General features: G+C 40.6%; 1 protein-coding gene across 9 annotated transcripts in view; it reads right to left on the minus strand.

Moving 5' to 3' along the window:
* The window catches only part of ccdc82 (coiled-coil domain containing 82), a 244,222-nt gene that overhangs the window by 192,844 nt on the left and 34,117 nt on the right, over positions 1–17,261 (minus strand). For 7 of the 9 annotated variants that reach the window (XM_072263424.1, XM_072263428.1, XM_072263425.1 and 4 more), the window contains exons 6-7: positions 15,758–15,928; positions 126–311 (exon numbers count right to left, since the gene is read on the minus strand). In XM_072263424.1, the coding sequence (XP_072119525.1) occupies positions 126–311; positions 15,758–15,928 (357 nt within the window). Of the gene's footprint in view, positions 1–125; positions 312–10,564; positions 10,641–10,695; positions 10,769–15,757; positions 15,929–17,261 lie in introns of those variants that run through there. The other 2 variants (XM_072263431.1, XM_072263433.1) reach the window with 2 other exon arrangements.

Below are 17,261 nucleotides of genomic sequence, written 5' to 3' on the forward strand. Positions count from 1 at the left end.
AGTGCCCCTTCTGCCTGACTGACTTCTGCAAGCACTCAGTTTAAATAAAATGCTATTGATAATAAAACACATCTCCGATACATACAGGAACATAGTAACAACTTATATTTCTGAGAAAGATTTACCTCTTCGATCCAGCTTTGTTCCTTCAAGCGCTTGTGAATCCGATTGACAGCATCTTTCACATTTTCATCTTGAGTAGCTTCACTCTGCACTATGGAGCAGCACTCCTCATACAACTTATACTTAAAGTGCCTTAAAGCATGGTAAACTTCGGTCCTCTCCGAACACACTCGGCCAACTAACAGCACCTGCAAAATAATGCAATTTTGCAAATAATACTAAAGAAAACTTGACAGATTAAACAGACCAACATTGCTCTTCAATGAATTTATGTATTATAAATCAGTGAGCTACTTCAGCAGCTCTTTCAAATTCAAATTACAGCAAGAAATTTGATTAATCTGTTTGATTTTTTAAAGTTTCTATAGCATTCTAAATTATACTGCTTAACCAGAAAAGACAAGGTCTCCATGAGATGACTAGAGTTAAGGGTGAGGATAATTGATCCATACAGGTACGAGTGCCTATGGCTGGTAATTGATCCGTGCAGAATTAGGTGATCCTGGTACCCTTGGACTGGGGAGGAACACATCAGTATCACTCAAATGCTGAGCAGGGTTTTCCGATGAATGTTGTGTGGACAGCAGTGGGCTCTGTGGTGACCGCCCTTTAGCCAAATTGCCTGACGGGTTCAAACAAGAAAGGGGCCTTTTCAGTGAGCCAACAGAGTGTGTTTGGTGCCTGTGAAATCGTTACACTTGTTTAAACCAGCATTATTGGTTGGATGGTTAGGGGAGGTGGGGTTGAGGGATTTGGGTGATGCAGCAGAGGGGAAACAATTGATTATCTTGGTGTTTGCTTGAAGGACTTCCTGAGGCAGCTGACCCAGCACCTAGGCAGGATGATTTCAACATTTATGTTAATTCTGCTTCCTTAGACTGCTCTCAGTACCTGTTCATTTTAGGGTAGCCTATGAAGACCCCAGGAGTGGCCAGAAGGGCCAATCATCAGCACTAACCAAAATGAGGTCTGTTTTCCAATGCTAGATGCTTTATTTATTAGCTTTTCAAGATGGGGGAGCGGTGGCAGGGCTTGCATTTATTGATCATCCAAAACAATGGTCAGGAGCTGGAGGCAAGTCAGTGACTTGAATTGCTGCAGTGCTTCGTTGTGAAGATGGTTTTAAAAATTCCAGTTTTGAGATCTCGTGGAGAAAAAGGTCTTGTGCCACTTATTTCACGACAACGTGCAACTGCAGTGCTTCTTTCCGCCTGTTTCCTATGTCCCTGGGGTAGAGGTCACAGGTTTAGGAGCTGCTGTTAGAGTAGTGATGCATTTTGCAAGTGGTACACTCCATGCCCATAGCATGATAGTACTGAAGAGAAGACAGGTTCAGGGTAGTAGTCCAGATGTGTCTTGGATAATTTGGACAGTTTTTGGCATTGTTAGTGTTGCACTCATCTGCATATATTGTATATAATTTTATTATGCTCTGGACTTGTGCCTTGCAGATGGGAGGAAGGCTTTAGATGTCAGAAGGTGAGCTATTCATTGCAGAATGCCCAGCCTCTGCCATGCTTTTCTATTTATCTGGCAGGTGCAGTTGAGTTGAGGTGATATCCCCAATATATTGATGTTACCATTGTCAGAAAATTCAGCTGGAGCAGCTACATAAACGGAGTCTACAAGAGCATTTCAGAGGCAAATTTAAATTGATATTAAAGCAGAGCAGAGTACTTGCAATGCAATCCATTCAACCATATCAGAAATGCCTCCTGGCTAAAAAACAATTTCATTTTGCACTGCATCACATGCTCGCTTCCGATATTTTCACATTTATATGAAATGCTTCTGATTTAGAGCAAAGGTGTTCACTATGTTATTGGTTTCAATCCCTTCTCCAAGGTGCGCCTGGTCAAATTAGGTCTCAATCCTTAAGGAAAAGTAAACTACTTATAAAGTAGGAATTACAGGGAGCAAAGGTTGGGCAAATTTGATCCTATTTATCTCTCTCACCAGTTGAACTTTAAAGTGATTCTTGGTGAAATGGCTCAGCAAAAAAATGCATTGAGGTACAATATTGCCATCTGATGGAGCTTTGGAGACATAACGACATGGAGGCAAATCTCCATGCTCCAGTATGTATAATAGCATTTCTATCGACTAGTATTGACAATAATAGAATGAGTAAAATCAAAGATTAGAATGCATATGTATGTTTAGTTAACTGGTAGCATAAAGCAAGATTCAAATAATTTTATTGTTCATTGTACTTTCTATGACTGACAGTCAACTTTGGATCATTTCTGTTAGCTGCTTTCCTCACACAAATGAAAGTTATATTCCAAATTAGGCTTCACGGAAGAACTTCAATATTTCCAGTTAATTGTCTCCAATTTGCATACAATAAATATTAGGTAACTCTTAAAGCATGAACACTTTTTCAGTCCACTTTCTTCCAGGCAAAACAGCAAGCTTCCAAGATTTGTGAATATTTAGTTATATTATCCTATTGTACTAATTGTTCCGAAGCATAAAGCCAATTTCAGCAGGGCAAGGAATTGAAATAGAAATAAAATAATTACTGGTCTGTCCTAGGTACATTCCTCATGCTTGCTATTTTAACCACAGTTTTCGAAGTTGACTTAATCACCTGCTAGATGTTAGCAGGGGAGCCAGGAACAGTAAAATTGGCCTGCTGCGATGCAATAAGAACAATAATGGTATTTTAACACAAAAAAAGCAAAGAACACTTTCAAGAACCAACCTGCCAATGGCTGCATCGAAGTAAGGCAGATATTTGTCAAAGGATGACTACAGATTAAGGTAATAAATAGCTACTTGCATTTAAAAATGTTTTTAAATAATGCCAAATGCACATTCTAACCAATTAAATTTATTTATGGTAAAATATGCCAATCAGTTTGCAGGAATTAAGTTCCCACAACGTAATAACTGGTAAGACGACCTGTTTCAATATGGACAACCAGAGAAAAAGTTTGGAAGTGTATAATAGGGGTGAGACACCTACTACACCTTGCCGCAAGAGAAATGAGGGATGAGTTTATGGCTCCCTATTCCAAGGACTTTCTCACGTTCTTTTTGTGAAAATATACTCCGCCGTGCCAACATTCTATTTCCCCCCCCAGGACTCCCATAATCATGTCTCAGAGATCTGTGAAACTTGCAAGTCCTATACCTTAGTGATACACTGATCATACAATGTCAGAAACTGTTGGCAAACCACAATGTAGAAAACTTACCAAATGTGTTAACACTGATGCATTTGCAATAGTATATTTGGAGCTGATACTAAATTAGGTGGTATTGTAGACAGTGCAGGAAATTATGAAAAATTACCAGGCAATCTTGAACATGTGGCTGATGACTGGCATATGGCTTTCAATCCAGATAAAAGTGAGGTATTGTACTGAAATGTTACGTTTATCCAGTTATGTTGTATGGCTCAAAATGTTGAACAATATCTAGTAACATGAGGAGGCAAAGAATATCATGGATGAAATGAATATCTAATGAGGATGTCATGAACAGAGCAAACACAAAAGGAGAAATAATATATGAGATCATGAAAAGGCAACGTAATTTCATGGACATGTGATTAGGAAAGAGGAGTTAGAATGCATGGTAATTATGGGAAAGATTGAAGGGAAGGAAGCAAGAGGAAGACAAAGACAAATGATGATGGAGACAGCAGCCAGAGAACTGGAAATGAATACCAATGAATTGATCCACTTGGCCCGAAACAGGAGTGTGTGGGCCATGGCAGTCAAAGCTCAAACTGGGCACGGCACCCGATGATGAGATGATTGTACTTTGGGAAATCAAAGCACTGTAGGACATACAATGAATGGTAGGACCCTGGGAAAAGTTACGGAACAGAGAGACCTAGGAATGCAAGTGCATAGTTCACTGGAAGTGGCATCGCAGGTTGACTGGGTGGTGAAGAAGCATTCGGCATGCTGGACTTCATCAGTCAGGACACTGAGTAAAGGAGTTGAAAATTTATGCTGCAGTTACACAAGACATTGGTGAGGCCACATTTGGAGTCTTATGCACAGATCTGGTCACATTGTTATAGGAATGATGTTATTAAACTAGAAAGAGTACAGAAAAAATTTACAGGTGTGGCTTAAACTTGAGGACTTGAGTTTCAAGGAAACGCTGTATAGACTAGGACTTTATTTCCTAGAAAGTAGGTGTTTGAGGGATGACCTGCTAGAGGTACACAAGATTATGAGGGAAATAGTCTATTTTCCCCAATGAGGGGTGCTAAAAACGAGAGGACATAAATTTTAGATAAGAGAAAAGATATTTAAAAAAGACATCCAAGGCAGCTTCTTCACCCAAAGGGTGCCAGAAATAGTACCTGAGAATGGCACATTAGCAACATTTAAAAGCCATCTAGATAAGTACATGGATAGAAGTTGTTTAAGGGCTATGGGCCAAATGTGGACAGATGGGACAAGCTCTCTGGACTACATACTGTAGTCCACATGGACGAGTTGGGCAGAAGGGCCTGTTTTTGTGCTGGATGGCTCTGCGACTCTATTTTATCCCAGTGCTGGCATTATTTTCTCTTTCTCCCCAGAACACATGAATCTACATATACGTATATCTTCTGAAGACAAGTATGTGTGTGAACAAACCTTTCTCACCCATTCTCACAGCACGCTTTTTGTGTTCTTCAGTCACTTTCGATTCTCTACCCTACCTCAAACACTTCTGTTGTTATATTGTTTTTATTACATTTAAAAAAATTCTTTTGAAGGATTTCCATCTCCACAGCTGCTGACTGACCTGTTGAGCACCTCACTTCAGTGTGTTTTAATGTGGCTGATGGATAACTGTTAGTAGGAACTGCAGAAAGTTCCTGGTAGTGCCATGGGACTTCAAAGGTCTCTTCGAATGAATAGAAAAACCAGATGAGATTTGAGATTCCTTATATATTTTTCCTCTACTCTGCACTAAAGAGTTAGCCCAGAGGAGGTTCATTTACATCCTACCAACTCCAATATAACATTCTCAAAATCACACACAAACCTTGTTACTGTAATTATCACAAAAAATCAAACACACCCTGCCAATGTTATTCTAGCCTTGAAGAGCAGAAGAATAAACACCAGTGAACAAGAAATGTGGCCTCAAACCTACAAGTTGGTTTTATTAAAATTAATAATCAGTGTTATAAATCAATATGGCAACTTTTCAGAACTGCACATGGGTACAAGAATATCACATTTGCAACACACCTAACATATAAAATCTTTTAAAATACTATTCTGGGAGTTGTATCCACTAACATTAAGGCCCCATGTTAAAGGAAGGAGTACTGGGTATGGTGTGCAGGAGCCCCGTTGCAGATAATGCACCCAGGTAAATGTAATCACATAGCAGCAAAGGTCATGGACTCAGAACCCCAGACGATGAAGTGCACAAACTTTATATGCATCTTGAAGTAAGCAACAAAAGCCTCCTTTAGCACTTTGAGCTCAAGAGAGATCATATTCGATAAGTACCTAATAAGAAAAGCACAATGTTTTGACATGCGAGCGATAATTAAGTTGAAATTATGTTGCGAATGCATCAGTGTTAACACATTTGGTAATTTGTTCTACAGTGCCAGCAGTTTCTGACACTGTATAATCAACACGTCACTTATATATAGGACTTGCTGACTTCACAGATCTTTAAGACATGATCCTGGCACACCACTAGACACAGGCCTCCAGTCTGAGGAACAACCCTCGACCATCACCCTCTGCTTCCTACCACTGAACCAGTCATAAATCCAATCCACTATTTCCCTCTGGATCCCATGTGACCTAACTTCTGAAACTAGTCTGCCATGAGGGGCCTTGTCAAAAGCATTATTGAAGTCCATATAGATACCATCCACTGCCCTGTCGCAATCTACTTGTTATGCGTTGTAACTCGAAAACATAAAACTAACTGGAAGAAAGGTAAGGGAGTCCAGAATGTGAGTCTAACTTCATTTTTTACTTTAAGCAAGGCGTGCATATGTGACGTGCTGGCATGATGACATATGATATTCACATACTTTTACATTTACCCCATAATTAATTATTTAAACAAGAATGCTCAATCAAACAATACTGTTACAATATTGCTCAAATACTACTGAAATATTAAACAGGCAGTGTTGGCGCGTGGCCAAGTGGTTAAGGCGTCAGTCTAGTGATCTGAAGGTCGCTAGTTCGAGCCTCACCTAAGGCAGCCTGTTGTGTCCTTGAGCAAGGCACTTAACCACACATTGCTCTGCGACGACACCAGTGCCAAGCTGTATCGGTCCTAGTGCCCTTCCCTTGGACAACATCGGTGGCGTGGAGAGGGAAGACTTACAGCAGGGGCAACTGCCAGTCTTCCATACAACCTTGCCCAGGCCTGCGCCCTGGAAACCTTCCAAGGCGCAAATCCATGGTCTCACGAGACTAACGGATGCCTGTAAATTAAATAGACAAATCTCCTCCCTGCTTAGCTATAAACTCAATCTCAATAGAGAACACATCTCAGGAGGAATTTAAGGTGGGGGTTATATGGGAGGCAGGGTTTAAGGGTCGGCACACATTGTGGGCCGAAGGGCCTGTACTGTGCTGTACTGTTCTATGCTCTATATACACTAAACACTATATAATAAGACTACTATACAGACATCCACAGCATAGTAAATTTTAAATTGCCCCATTCAGGCCTAAAGATTTAATCGCTATTGAAGATTTCTTACTCTTGCTGGAAAATGTCTTTCCTGCCAAGGGGGCAGTCACTATGCTTGGTAGGTGAGACTTGTGGTGGTGAAGCAACCACAGGCTCTGGGGCCTCCTCCACTGTGGTTGTGAGTCAACTCTGGGAATGTAGGAAGTTGTTTTGTTCCATCAGCCCAGGACACTGTTCTTCCCAAACAGCGCATGGCACGCTTCACTGGATGACGTGGATCCTAATGTGTGAGTAGAGTCTGACAACACCATTTCCTTTACTTTTTGGAAAGACACCTCACACTGCTTTACCAATTGCCATTTCTTCCCGATCTGTAGTAATGAGTTCAACAGATGGAGCACGGTATCCAGGTTTGGCAGGAACCTGTTGTGGTAATTGGCAAATCCTAAAAAGGACTGCAACTGTACATGTCCTTTGGCCTTGGGGTATCCACCACTGCTTGAGTTTTCACAGTACACTTGTGTAACTCTTGTGCGTCAATGGTGTGACTACAGTAAATGATGCTTGGGTTAAAGAATTTACACTTGTCGCATCCATAATCTTCTAATCTTTTTAGCAACGTCTTGAGATTTTGGAGATGTTCCTTGTAACAATGATGTCATCTGAGTGCCTGGGCAGCCTTGCAGCACCTGGTCCCTAGCTTTGTGCCAGGTTGCAGGCGCAGATGCTACTCCAAAATTAAACCTATTACAGTGATAAAGCCCTGTGTGAGTGCTTATGGTGAAAAACACTTTGGACTCTTCCTTCATCTTCATCAGTAGATAGGCCTTGGCCAAGTCAACTTTGCCGGAGTGCTTTCCTCCCGAAAAGTTTGCGAAGATATCCTCTATACTGGGCAGAGGGTATTGATCTACTTTCAGTACTGGGTTGGCGCTGACCTTGAAATCACCATATATCCTGACAGACTCATTCTTCTTGGCTACTGGCATTGCTCATGAGCTCCACTCAGCCTTGTAAAGAATTCCTTCAGCCTCCATGCGATCTAGCTCAATGGCTACATCATCATGGATGGTATTAGGAATCGAATGGGCTTTGTCAAACTTGAGTGTGGCATTTTTATTTGAGCTTTTCATTGTCATCCTTCAGCACTGCTGTAGGCATCATCCAGTACCTTTCTTAATTTGTTTTCAGTTGACTCTAATGCAGGGGATGTGGCATGCAAATGGTGGATGGATCTCCAATCAAGTTGTAGTTGTCTCAGCCATTCAGAACCCCACAAAAGCTGACCCTGCTGTTTTTAACCAATACAAACCCAATGTGGCTTGTTGGTTGTTATATTTTACTGTTACAAATGTCATTTCCACAGGAGTTATCTTTTCTCCAGTATAAGTTCTTAGTTGAATATCTGCAGGGTTATGTTTAGTATCTTTGAAATGTCGTTCAAACTCACTGAAACAGCCGAGCCAGTATTCAATTCTATTTTAATTAATTTGCTTATCACTTCTGGTGTAGGCCATATTGCTCGTCCCTTGTTAGTTTTCACACTGTAAATCTCAAAGCTACCCAGTCCTGTGCTACTCTCATCACTATCAAGTTTTTCATCTACAGCACGCAGGTTAGTGTTCACTTTGAAAGTGCAACTATCTCTTCCTTGTGCTGTCCATTTATTTTTGTCTGACCAACATGCTCTTTGTACGTGTCTTGCTTTATTACATTTTCTGCAAGTTTCATATTTAAATCTGCATTGATCAGGTGAATGTGAGCACAATTTGTTATCCAGATTGGTTTCTGGTTAGGCATTGAAATTTTGCTCATGATCACTTTCATTCCTGACAGTAACTCAATTTTGTCTCTGTCTACTGTTTCCATAATACAGCTATTTCAATTGCTCTTTTAAAGCATAAGTTGTGCTTCAGTTCTGAGCCATTTTTGAATGCTTTCTTGCCAAATTTCACAAACTAAATGATCTCTCAGTGCATCATCAAGCCCATCACTGAACTGACACTAATTAGACAATTTCTTCAATTCAGCCATTACTGCTGAAATGGACTCCCCTTCCTTTTGATCCCACTGATGAAACCCAAAACGTTCTGCAATCAACAATGGTTTTGGGTCCAAATGTTCTGGCATTACTTTCATATTATCAGCAAAGCTATTCTGGCTGGTTTAGTTGGAGCAGTCAAACTTCTAAGCAAACTGTATGCGTTTCTACCCAATGCACTCAGCAAGACGTATTGTTTCTCACTGGTTATTTCATTTGCTTCAAAATTCTGCTCAATATCTCAGTATACATATTCCAGTTATATGATGCGATCAAATGCATTTATCTTTCCGATGTAGCCAGCCATTTCTGCTTATTTTTAAATTTATGATTTTTATCACCCTGTCCTCACTGTTTATGAATCCTTGAATTTGTCTGTTTGTCTTTGTTTTAACTTGAACATCTTTTCTGAAGAAGCATTTGCTACGCTTTTTTTTCACTCGTCTATTTCCCGTTGCACTTTTTGTAAACTTGAAAGTCTCGCTGTGCTTCAACATACAGGTAGTCATCGTGGGTTTGTTTAAAACTTCCTTGTCACCACTGTTATGTTTTTGAAACTCCAAAACATTAAGTTAATTGGAAGAAAAACAAGGGAGTCTAGAATGCAAATCTAACTTCGTTTTTACTTTAAGCGAGATGCCCACGGTATGACATGGTGTGATGATATAGTTTTACATATAACCTGTAATGAATTATTTAAATAAACAAAAATGAGTAATCAAACAATATATTTACAATATTACTTAAATTTTAAACACACAGCACTACCCTCTTAGCTATTTAAAGAACTCCAAGAGGTTTGCCAAACATAGCTTCCCATGCACAAAACTGTGCTGATTGTCCTGAATCAGACCCTGTGTCTCCAAATTTTGGAAGATCCTGTCCCTGGGAATCTCTTTCAGCAATTTACCACCACCAGGATCTGATTCACCACCCTAGCCTGTTTTCACTAGCCTTTTTAAATAAATAGTAATTTGAACCAATTAAACAATTAGTTATTCTCCAGTCCTCTGGAACCTCATCTGCGGCCGGAGGTAAAGCAAATTCTCAGTAATGGCTTCATCAATTTCTTCTTTAGCTTCCCACAAGGACCAAGAATGCACCAGGTCAGGCCCTGGGTATTTACTCATCCTAATGCACTTTAGGGCATTCAATATCTACTCCCTGCTAATGTGCGTGTGGTCCAAAGCAACAACACTTGTTTCTCTTATTTCCTCAGCTTCCATCGTTTTCTCAACAGAAAATACTAAAGAGAAACGTTCAGTAAAAATCTCACCCATTTCCTTTCGTTCCACACACAGATGGCCATACTAATCTTTAAGGGAACCTACTCTCTCCCTATCCACCCTTTTACTCTTAATAAACCAAGAGCCTTTTGGGATTTTGCCTCACCTTGCCTGCCAATCCTTCTCATATCCTCCTTTTGCCTTCTCAACTTCTCTCCCAAGTGCACTCCTACATTTCTTGTAGTACAGCTACCTCTCTTTCTTAACCAAAACAGTATTTCTCGTCAACTGTGATTCCCGAAACCTACTCGCCATGCCATTCACCCTAACAGCAACATGCAGACCCTGAACTCTTGATATGACACCTTGAAAGGCCTCCCTGTTGGCAGATGCTCCTCTTCCTGTAAATAAACTTGCCCAATTAACCAGTTCAAAATCAAGTTTAATGATTCCAAAAATTGCTTTGCCCAAGTTCATGAACTTAACTTGTGAACCCGTTGTATCTATTGATTTTTAAATTAATAGAACTATGGTCACTTACCACCAGACACCTCCTCCACTTATCCGACCTCATTCCCCAGGAGGAGGTCCAGTGTTGCACCCTCTCGTATTTCTCCCTATATTGATATGGAAAACTTTCATGGGCACATTTCACAAATTCCACTCCACCCATCCAAACCTTTTACATTGTGAGTGGCTCACTCAATATTGGAGAAGTTTAGATCTTCCACTGGATCTGGGGGGCCTGGAATATACAATCAGATCAGAGTGACCATCCCTTCATTTCTAAATTTTACCCATACAAGCTCAGTTGATGAACGCCCAGGAATACCCTCTCTACTGACATTATTTTGTCCTCTTGCATCAAGAAAGCAACTCTCCTTCCTTTCACATTTGCATCCTCTCATACTTTTGATGTTAGAAAACTAAAAGAAAAGAGAATGCAAGAAATATACTCCAGATTAGGCTGCATCTGTGAAGTGAGGAAAGGAGAGCTTACATTACAAGTTGATGACCTCTCACTGGAATTGGATAGTTGTGATACAAACAAGAAAGGCTAGTTATCTGAGAAATTAATTCAGTGTCGAACTCTGACGGCTGTAATCTGTCTAGCTGGAAGAGGAGATGCTGACTTCTTTTCAACACAGAGGTCCAATCACTTTACATTTCCATCCTATAACAGGACGATCCAAAGACAATTCTCTTTTTAAACAATATCCCGAATAATCCCCCTTCACTGCCACCATCTTAGGTACACCAGCTCATTAATGTAAATAACTAATCTGCCAATCATGTGGTAGCAACTCAATACCTAAAAGCACAGAGCCATGGTCAAGAGGTTCAGTTGTTGTTCAGACCAAACATCAGAATAGGGAAAAAATGTGATCCAAGTGACTTTGACCTTGGAATGATTGTTGGCACCAGGGATGGTGGCTTGAGCAACTCAGAAACTGCTGATTTGTTGGGATTTTCACACACAACCATCTGTACAGCTTACAAAGAATGGTGCGAAAAACAAAAAATATCCAGTGAGTGGCAGCTCTGTGGGTGACAACAGCTTGCTAATGAGAGAGGTCAGAGGAGAGTGACCAGACTGGTTCAAGCTGACAGCTGACAAGTAACTCAAATAACCACATGTTACAACAGTGATGTGCAAAAGAACATCTCTGAATGCACATGTTGAATCTTGAAGTGTATGGGCAACAGCAGCACAGGACTACAAACACATACTCAGTGGTCACTTTATTAGGTACCTAATAAAGTGGCCACTGAGTGTATGTTCATACTGAAGAACTTCCTCAAAAACTCCGTTTACTTCCTGCAAACCAAATCTGATGCATTAAGCAGTTCTATTAACTTCATTCTCTCTCTCTGCTGATGATGCCTTTGTAATTCACAGTTCAGGCACAGAATGCTTCATCTTTCTGTGATTCTCTTGTCTCCTATAGTCAGATCAACTACAATAAGCAAGTCATCACCACCCACACACAGCCCACAGTACAACTCCTTTTATTAAGTCTTTCTTGATCTCCACCTTGTTCTCGTTGATCTTTCCACTTCTACCCCTCCTCTATAACATATGTTTGAATTCCAGATTTTTTGAGTTCTGACGAAAGTGCCTGGAGTTGAAATGTTATCCTTCTTTCTCTCTTCACAAATGCTGTCCCATATGCTGAGTATTTCTAACATTATCTGACATTATTTCAGATTACCAGCATTCATAGTTTTTTTTTTGCTTTATGGCTGAAATTCTCCGACAAATTTGTCATTTATTTCATTTAGTTTTGGGCTCTTGTGTGCAATTTGGCCAACACATCTGCAGAACAGCAATTCTATGCATTTTAAGGTAATTCACTGCTTGTCAAACATTTTGAGACACTCCAGATTAGTTTGATAAAGCATTATAAATGAAGGTTTTGTTTTCTTTCTATTGAACCAGACACACCTTATTGTCCTGAAGCTGAAAATGAATGGAGAATCGTCTCCAGGGAAAGCAAAATTTATAATGCTGGCAGAGATAGAAATGAAAGTCACAGGCCCCCTACAGAATGTCAGAATGATCTATGCTGAATGTACTTTTCTTACCCTACCCTTTCTTTACATGGTGAAGTATTTTGCTCTCTTGCTCTTCTTGTACCATCTTTTGTCGCTGACAGTGGGATGGTGGGGATGACTGCCGGGTTGCAAAGGCAGGCAGATGTTTCTCCTTACATGGGAGTCCTTTTCCAGTGGAGCCTTATGGAGACAAGCTCTGTCCAACCCCTGCTCCAGATATCAGTAAGATTCTTTAGATTTGAAGTCATATAAGACACTGCAGAAACCCACTCACTGTTGTTTCCTGAGAAACAGCAACTGGCTCAACACAGTTACAGATAAAGGATTACATGACTGGAGCTGCTACTACCCTTCTGGTGTTACTGTTTCAATTCTGCAGGGCACTATCAACTTCATACTCCCTGTCCTTTTTTATATTTAAAGCAAAATTTAAGAATGGAGATGTCATTTAAGAAAACATCTAACTCATGTCTGATGTTTAATTTTCTCCTACTTGCTAGATTAGGGCATTAGCTTAAATGTTGGAGCATGTTATGCTTTTTTTGCCAGTGCAGTTGGAACTAGCAGTGAACAAAAACCCAAACAAAAACACATCTGCTGGGAATCTGAAATGAGAAGAGGAAAAGCTGGAAACGTTCAGCAGATCAGGCAGTACCTACAGGAAGTGAAGCAGCGTGAATGGTTCAGGAGCCTCGTCAGTACAATGGGATCACATTTAGATTGGGAAATCACAAAATGGTAGCAGCAGTGTCTTAATCACATTTAACACTGTCCCTGAAATTACAGAAAGTCCTTTCAGTTGCGCTTCACCTTCGCTAAAATCAAATTATTGATGGATGAAAGATAGTTACTCAGAGCATTTTGAGCCTCAGTGACTATATATTGACAATTGGTGGCCATTGATGGAACCAGCACACTGTATTTAGATACAGGTTGCTGGGGTAGCAAAGATGGCACAGAGGAGGGGAGGCTTGCCTTTATTAGTTGAGGCATTGATTTCAATAGTCAGCAATTTTATTGCAGATTTATGCAACTCTGGTTAGGGTGTTTTTGGAGTATTGCATTCAAGTCTCTCTATTATAGGACAAATGTGGAGGTTTTGGCGAAGGTGCAGAAAAGGTTTACCAGGACACTGGCTGGATTAGAGGGCAAATGCTACAAGGAGAGGCTGGGTAAACCTGGATTGCTTTCTCTGGAGCAGTACAGGCTGAGGAGAGGCATGATAGAAATTTATAAGATTATAGGGCATACGCAGCTGGTATCTTTTCCCCAGGGTTGAAATGTTTAATATTAGAGGGCATATATTTAAGGTGAGAGGAGACAAGTTCAAAGGAGATGGCAGGGCAAGTTTTTAATGAAAATAAATGAGTATCCAAGATCACTCTTGGATAAATGTGAATCTTATCCAAGGTCTAAGGATACTACTGGACCTTGACAGGTCAGTGCTTCCTCCTCAGAACTTTAGATCAGAAATGGGGAGAGACTGGGGCTTTTTTTTTGTGAAAAAGCAGCTGGTTTTATTTATCCACCCAATCAGCCGTATTGTATTTAAATAGATACATACATAGATAGATAGATAGAAAGACACTTTATTGATCCCAAAGGAAATTACAGTGTCAAGGTAGCATTACCAGTGCACAGATACAAATACTTGAAGAGAAGTAGAAAGAATAAAAATAAGCTACAGCGAACAGTCTAAAGGGGGTGGAGGGGGTGGGGGGGGTCATCACTTTCCCGGCTATAGGTTGACACATTATGGAGCCTAATGGCCGGGGGTAAGAATGACGTCATATAATGATCTTTGGAGCAGCACGGTTGTCTTAGTCTATTAGTAAAAGTGCTCCTCTGTTCAGCCTAGATGGCATGCAGAGGGTGAGAAAAATTGTCCAGAATTGTCAGAACTTTCCGTAGGGTCCTTTGTTCTACCACAGCCTCCAGTGTGTCCAGTTTGGCTCCTGTAACAGAGCCAGCCTTTCTAATCACTTTATTGAGCCTGTTGGCATCATCCATGTTGATGCCATTGCCCCACCACACCACCGCACTGAAGATTGTATGGCAAGAACAGACTGGTAGAACATATGGAGAAGAGGCTTGCATACGCCAAAGGACCTCAGTCTCCTCAAGAAGTGGAGGCGACTCTGGCCCTTCTTGTACACAGTCTCTGTGTTGGTGATCCACTCAGGTCTGTCATCCAGGTGAAGACCCCGGGATTTGTAGGTCCTCATCACATCCACGTCCTCAGCGTCAATAGAAACAGGGAGCAGTGAATTATTGTGGTTCAGAATGGTTCACCTGTACTGTATTTTAAAATGTTTCAGAATAATTCCTTCGTTCTGCAAGAAGTGACTTAGTTTTGGGAACTGTGTCTATAATTTCAGTCACCTAAAAGCTGGTTTCACTTTCCTTATGGCCTCCTGCTCAGGGAGCAGTTAGAATGCAGGTAATGAAAAGGACATGTTAGCCTCAATGATTCTTTTCATTGATGCTATTCTTTCAAACACCTGCTTTTACTCTTTGCACTTAATATTTCAACAGTAGCTTCCAAGTGAAAACATTTCAATGGAATTACTTTTTTTTCATCCATGACATTATCATTACCCAATACAGTAACTTAAGAATGACATATAATAACAATAAAGGTCAAAGCTCAGTGGGTGAACTGAAAGAGGTTACAAAGCATAGAGAGAAAGTAAATAATGAGACATACTAAAGAATTTATATTTAAATCAATCACTAAAATAATTAATAGGGCAGTTACAAGAAAATCCTATGCATAGAAAAATGATTGAATGTGGAATTTATTGTCAGAATGAGAAGTAAAACAGAATAAACTTATCTTTAAAGGAGAATCAGTTTGCTGCCGCAGCAAAGGTGCAGTGAAGTGAATGTCATTAGACTATGCAGTAATGTAAAATATACTATGGTTGTATGAATAAAAATTAGTTAATGTTTCTCTTAACTAATTCATATAAATCAATATAAATCAGCTCCAGAACCTGGGCCTTAGCACTCAGATCTGCAGCTGGATCTTCAGCTTCCTCACAGACAGGACCCAGGCTGTGAAAATAGGGGACAAGCTCTCCTCTACAATCACTCTGAGCACCGGTGCCCCACAAGGCTGTGTACTCAGCCCCCTGCTGTACTCACTGTACACCCATGTTGCGTTATTTTGCTGTACCTGCTTGTCATTTGACATGAAGCTGTCTTGTTCCAAATTTTTGGAGTCGTATAGCTTTCCTGACAGGGTAACTGTGAACCTACAAGTGCGTTTCAGTTCACAGGCCTGACACGATGTCTTGAGTCCTGGATGCTCTTTCACATGAAGATTAGGATAACAATCCACACGCTCCTGTAAGAGTAGCAAAAAGAAACAAAATATTTGAACAAAAAGATTTGGGTCTATTTCAACACTATTGTTCCCCAGAGAAAAAAAATCAGGTTCAGAGAAATCCAAGAAAAATGTCATTATCAAATTGAGACTTAAATGCTGAATGAAGAAATGCTTTTTGTATATACAGGACAATGGAATGAGAAATAAGAGCCACAGCCATGAAATCACAAGGTCATACAGCACAGAAACTTGCCCGTCAGCCCACCAATTCTACTTCAACCTTAACGCACCCCATTACTGTAGTTCTATATGGCTCATATGTTTGTTATTCTTTTTCAGATTTTCATATTGGGCACAGTTCACAGTGGTCTATTAACTTAATAACCCACAAGTCTTGGATGCAGGAGGAAAGATGGAGAGGATATTTCAGAACCCAAATGGACAGACTTGCTCCAGCATACATCAGATTAAATTCTTCCACTTTTTAAAGTTGCAGATTCTTAAGTTCACGACGACAACAATGGAGCGTTCAAAACCTACAAGTAAAATAGGGGTTTCACCGAGTACCTACGCTCCATCCGCACGAAGAAGTGAGATCTCCCAGTGGCTGCCTATTTTAATTCCACTTCCTATTCCCATTCCAATATGTCAATCCATGGCCTCCTGTAGAGTTGCGATGAGGCAACAATCAGGTTGGAGAAACAACACCTTATATTCCGTCAGGGTAGCCTCCAACCTGATGGCATGAACATCGATTTCTCCAACTTCTGGTAATGCCCCCCTTTTCACAATTTCCCATCCTCTTTGCCCCTCTCCCACCTCATGTCCTTGCCTGCCCATCACTCCCACTGGTGTTTCTCCCCCTTTTTCTTTCTTCCATAGCCTTCTATCCTCCATCACAGACTGCCCCTTCTTCAGCATCGTCTCTTTCACAACTCAACTTCCCAGCTCTTTATTCCCTCCCCCTCCCAGTTTCACCTAACACCTTGTGTTTCTCTCCCCCCCCCCCACCTTTTAAATCTACTCCTCAGCATTTTTTCTCCAGTCTTGCTGAAGGGCCTCAGCCCGAAACATCGATTGTACTTTTTCCATAGATGCAGCCTGGCCCGCTTGCTTCGTCCAGCATTTTGTGCGTGATGCCTCCACGTTTTATGTATTCTGTACATTACCACAATAATTTTTACAGTGTATCCTTCCAATTTACTTGTAGTGAAAAGTCATTTTCTCTCATATAAGGACAGAAGATGTGGAATCTGGTGTAGACTTATTGGCCTGCAGTCCTACTTTACCTTTCAATAAGATCATGCTGATTCAAACATATGTCAACATGACTTTCCCAATCTCTCCCCAT

This window comes from Mobula birostris, chromosome 7, assembly GCF_030028105.1.
Source record: "Mobula birostris isolate sMobBir1 chromosome 7, sMobBir1.hap1, whole genome shotgun sequence".
NCBI classification, from domain to species: Eukaryota; Metazoa; Chordata; class Chondrichthyes; order Myliobatiformes; family Myliobatidae; genus Mobula; species Mobula birostris.